Consider the following 5,000-nt stretch of genomic DNA (forward strand, 5'->3'; position numbering starts at 1 on the left):
TTCTGAAGCGGTAAAGCTCTTTGGTTCTTTTGTTATCACGCGCTATCACCAAATGTGCTGCAAATTACTCGCTAATAAAGCTAATCGATAACGATTAGCCTGTTAACAACAAAAAGCGTAGCTTCCCATACCCCTATCGTTCCAGAAGACTAATGGAAAAAAATTAAACCATTTTAGTATCTACTTACTATTTTTGGTTTTTTAATTTTTTAATCTGTTTCGATGGTATTCTAACTGATGCTAATATCCTTCCTTGAACCTACCTAAGGTTGTCCAGCGAAAGTGTATTATTGGTTTTTTAATGGAATACATATCGTTCGTTTAACTCTTCAATGTCTTTTTGATTATCTGCATCTTCGGAGATATTCCAATGATATGGCATGGATAGGCTCATTGGGATTAGGGTGTGTGTGTTCACCTACAAGAACTAAAAATGTATTTCTGGTTGGATTATGTTCTTTTTTAACCCCAACGTCAAGGTTATAAGATTTTTGGCGAAAAAGCCTTTGCAAATTTTGTAGAGATAGAGTTGTCACTTTTTCTTACGGTTTTGAACCGGTAGAACCTAGTTTGAACCAGGGTCAGAAATAAAAAATAATTTTTACTTGCTTCATGCGAACAGTGTGGACGCTTTTAACAACTGTTCTTCTTTTTCGTGTGTTCGGTTGCGAAACGGCTCACTGTAATAAGTATGCCTGTACAGTATAAACTTGCCTGTGGAAACACCATTTAGATCGTTTTACATAGGAAAGTATCGTTTTATCTTAAAATGTCTCTTCTTCTTCGTTCACGTTCCGCTCCGTGAAAATGGGTTTTTTTTATCGTTTTTGGACTTTTTTCAAGAATTTAATGATAGTTTCGTGGTGATAAGAACAAATTGTAAACCTTTTGTCAACAATAACATTTGACCAATAAAATACCGTACAGTACTCATCTTTAAACTACCCCAAATTCCCGATTTGGTTTTACTAGCTCGAATAGGGACGAGCCAAAACCGAAGCTGTCGCGACAACCGGTGTTAAATGCTTGGAAAACAATAACTGTTACCGTTTGTAGAACGGTAACTGTGGTTTGATCATGGCTAGAAAACCTGAGACACAGCTCTTGAACGCTCCGACTGATGTTATCTCTGCGGTGAAGTTTTCACCAAAAACTAATAAGTTCTTGCTGGTGTCATCCTGGGACGCGAGCGTACGTCTGTACGATATAGTTAACAACACGGTACGGTTGCACTTTAATAGCCAATCGCCAGTTTTGGATTGTGCCTTCCAGGTATGGTAGCGTCGTATTGCTCGTGCGACAATATACGATCACTTATAGTAATAGTTTCCCGTCTTCTATTTTGGACTACCAGAACTCCACCAAGGCGGCCAGCGGCGGGCTCGACAATCTGGTAAAGCTGTACGATCTAAACACACACACCGAGAGCACACTTGGTAGTCATAGTGCGGGTGTGAAGTGCGTGGAGTACACTGGCCTGCTGAACGGCATCCTCACCGGCAGCTGGGACCGCACGGTGAAGCTGTGGGATGCACGTGAGAAAGAGTGCGCCGGTACATATGAGCAGAGCAATGGTAAAGTTTACTCGATGAGCTGCGTCGAAGAGAAGCTGGTGGTGGCGACATCCGAGCGCAAGGTGCTGATCTGGGATCTCCGCAACATGAAGCACTACATCGAGAGGCGCGAATCGTCCCTGAAGTACCAGACAAGAGCCGTGCGCTGCTTCCCGAATGCGGAGGGCTACGTCATGAGCTCGATCGAAGGGCGGGTCGCGGTGGAGTACTTCGATTCTAGTCCGGAGGTGCAGAAGAAAAAGTTCGCCTTCAAGTGTCACCGGGCCAAGGGGAATGACATCGAGCTAATTTATCCGGTGAATGCGATTAGCTTCCACAGTGTGTACAACACATTCGCAACGGGGGGCTCGGATGGATACGTGAACATCTGGGATGGGTTCAACAAGAAGCGCCTGTGCCAGTTCCATCTGTACGACAGCTCTATCTCGAGCCTCTGCTTCAGCGACGATGGCAGCACTTTGGCGATCGCTTGCTCGTACATGGATGAGGCGGAAAAACCACCGGAACCGTTCCCAGAGCCTACTCTTTACGTGCGTTACGTGAACGAACAGGAAACGCGGCCAAAATAGTGGAGTTGAGATCAAGCGCTCCCAGCACATTTCCACGAAGCAATGTACTAGTCGACGACCAATTGGCCTTCCGAATCCTTAAATGGCTACATATAGTCTTCTACATTCATATTACTTTATATACGCATGTATTTCATTTTAAATCTAATTTAAAATGGTTTGTAGGAACGGCGAACAAAGCAAGAATAATTTCGTACTTCGCGGTCGTATAATTGCCTTCGGTGATAGGAAACGGAATCATTACCAGTCTAAGCAACATCACTCGTCATTATTGGCCTAGATTCTAGTCATTCTTTCGATTCTGAGCATTCAAATCATTAGTTCTTGAAACGAGAAGAGGCAAAAGAAAAACGAGACATCGAGTCATTAACATGAGTTATCGCCTTTTTGTTCAATAATATTTTTTGTTATAAGACTGACCTAGAATGAAAGCTTCTCAGTAGAGCTTTCATTCTAGGTCAGCTTTTACTTTTTTTATTTATTAGTGGTAATTGTATCTATATTAATATGTATATACATACATTTTATTTATTTATAAGATTAGCATTTATTAGCCATAACAGGTCCAAGGAGACATACAACTTAGTTATCGTGTATCACTGGCTACGTCTATAAATGATTCACAAATACTCTCACAATACTAATTGTTACGGAACTGATACATATTTTTCTTTAAAATTGCATGCGGTGCGGAATCGGCACTTTTGCTTGAAATTCGACCTGAAAGAAATAAGGGCCACCACAGGTCACTTATCTTCTGTACTGCAGCAGGATTGGACGCTGTAAACCTCAATCAGTGTGGGTTGTTTTTTTCGTTGGTGATGGGTCCAGGGAATGCCTGGCTTCCCTTTAAGGCAGCATAGCGTCGTCCACCGAGCATCTGATGTCTGCCGCAAAACGACGATTCGCTGACCACTAGCTGGATGACGGGGCGAGCAGTCACACCGCAACTATCTGGATCTGGAAACCTGGAAACGCATAGAACCCCACCACTTGATCGTTTCGGCTTAATACGTGTGTGCTGCACACGCCGGATGACACCAATGGGCGCTAGGTTTTACGTAAAAATTTTATTCCAGTATAAAAGGACACTTAAAAATATCCTGAATTATCTGTTCGCTCTTCTCGTCTCTCTTTCGCTCTCCCTTTCTCTCTTATTCTTGTCGCTCTCCTTTTCTCTCTCTCTCTCTCTCTCTCTCTTTCCTTTTCTCTTTCTCGGTCTCTCGTTCTCTGTTTCTCTTTCGTTTTTCTGTACTGCAATTTTCATTCGTTCTTTAGGAATTTTCCGGGTTCGCCGCTGGTCGGTTTGTTTCCCTCTTCTCCCCGCCCATTCTCCCATTTGCACATTCCATTCTGGCTCTTACCACGCTCGTTACTCATGAAGAACCATGCGAATGGAGAAGAGGAACACAACCCAATCCTTCCCGGTCGGACCCGGAAAAATCACTTTTAGCTACCGGCGATTCCAGAATCACTCATACTTGTTTGTTGCTGCTGCTGCTGCTGCTCGCTCGCTCGCTCGCAGCAAATTTCGCTGGTCCGCGAATCTGTGTGCGCTGAACCCGAGCAAGACGCCCTCGGTCGCCGTACGATGCGAGTAGGGTTGGAGGTTGGTGGAACCATCCGGGAAAAAAAAAACCCCACTACTGTCCATCGCTTGGCGAGCTGTTTTCCTTTTGAGACCGATTTACCGAACCGGACGAGGGCGGGTGGACTGGTGGCGAGGGTCGCTGTACGATCGCGAAAATATCCGCGAACAACGAAAGGGAAGGAAGGGAGGGTGGTTGGGGGAAAGTGACTGATCTTTTGACCTTCACCACCCGCTACCACTCGTTCCCCCCTCCTTCCCTTCGCAGCCATCCACTTCATTCACCAAACACCAGTTTTTCATCCGGCTTCCGAATCCCGCGGATTCATCGCTCTCTCTCTCTTTCTCTCTCTCTCTCTCTCTCTCTCTCTCTCTCTCTTTCTCTCTTTCTCTCTCTTAAATCCGCGGGCGGGTGGTAAATCGGTATTATTAAAACAAAAAGGACATAATTATAACATAAACTAAAGTGAGCACCCCTCTCCCCGTCTCTCTGACTGTCTGTTTCTTTGTCTCTTTCATTTTCTCTCTCTCTCTCTCTCTCTCTCTCTCTCTCTCTCTCTCTTTCGCTCATTGTGGGGGCTCTTAAAGGAAAAATAAAAGGAAAACAGCTCGGGCGAGCGTCCGCGTGGTCGCTTCGGTTCAACGCAGACACGGCTTGGTCTCTCGGCGGATGGCAGTGCGCGCGCCTACTTGTGTTTGAGTGTGTGTGTGTGTGTGTGTGTGTGTGTTTCAATTGGAAGCGGGAGGAGGTCCGTATCGGTACGTACTCACCTCATAAGCACACACGTACACACATACACACACACAATCGCACATACACACATTCAAACGCACAAATACACACACACACACACACACACATGGACTCACGTACATGTACCATGCACTTCCTTGGTCGGTCTAATGTCTTACTTCACTCGCACTACTTCTTTTGTTTTGTTTGTAGTTCCGCGCAGGAAAAGGCGGAAAACCAAATGGTCACGTTTCGTTTGCTTCGTTTTTCCTCTTCTTCTTCTTCTTCGTTTTCTTCTACATCCTTAACTGTCCCTCAATGGTTTCGCTATTTACGATAGCGCGATCTACTTCCTTTACCGGTTGCTCCTCTCCTTGCTATTGGCCTACAGTGTGAGTCTTGTGAGTCGTCTTGGGGTTTGTTTTTTCTTATGTGTTATCCAAATTGGTTTTCTGTACCATGCGGCATGCGGCATGCGATTGTTTTGTTTGCTTTGTTTTTGCGTCCTGTTTGCGTCGACTATTATTATTATTATT

The 5,000-nt window shown here is 44.7% G+C and overlaps 2 protein-coding genes across 3 annotated transcripts in view; one reads left to right on the forward strand and one right to left on the reverse strand.

The window, feature by feature from the left end:
* The first annotated feature begins 324 nt into the window (after positions 1–324).
* Positions 325–2,777, forward strand: LOC125957715 (mitotic checkpoint protein BUB3-like). 2 transcript variants are annotated; one of them, XM_049690610.1, is made up of 3 exons: positions 325–879; positions 982–1,272; positions 1,355–2,777. In XM_049690610.1, exons 2-3 carry the CDS (start codon positions 1,078–1,080, stop codon positions 2,141–2,143), a joined length of 984 nt encoding a protein of 327 aa, XP_049546567.1. In that variant the 5' UTR covers positions 325–879; positions 982–1,077; the 3' UTR covers positions 2,144–2,777. The 2 variants fall into 2 exon arrangements, with proteins under 2 accessions (XP_049546567.1, XP_049546558.1); XM_049690601.1 differs by having other exon boundaries at positions 325–1,272.
* Positions 2,778–3,203: 426 nt separating this feature from the next.
* Positions 3,204–5,000, reverse strand: part of LOC125957450 (titin homolog) — a 37,977-nt gene continuing 36,180 nt past the window's right edge. The window contains exon 6 of the mRNA XM_049690160.1: positions 3,204–5,000. This exon is cut by the window's right edge and continues 2,669 nt beyond it. The gene's annotated coding sequence lies outside the window, so the exon portion shown is untranslated.

The sequence above is a fragment of the Anopheles darlingi genome, chromosome X, assembly GCF_943734745.1.
Source record: "Anopheles darlingi chromosome X, idAnoDarlMG_H_01, whole genome shotgun sequence".
Lineage (NCBI taxonomy): Eukaryota > Metazoa > Arthropoda > Insecta > Diptera > Culicidae > Anopheles > Anopheles darlingi.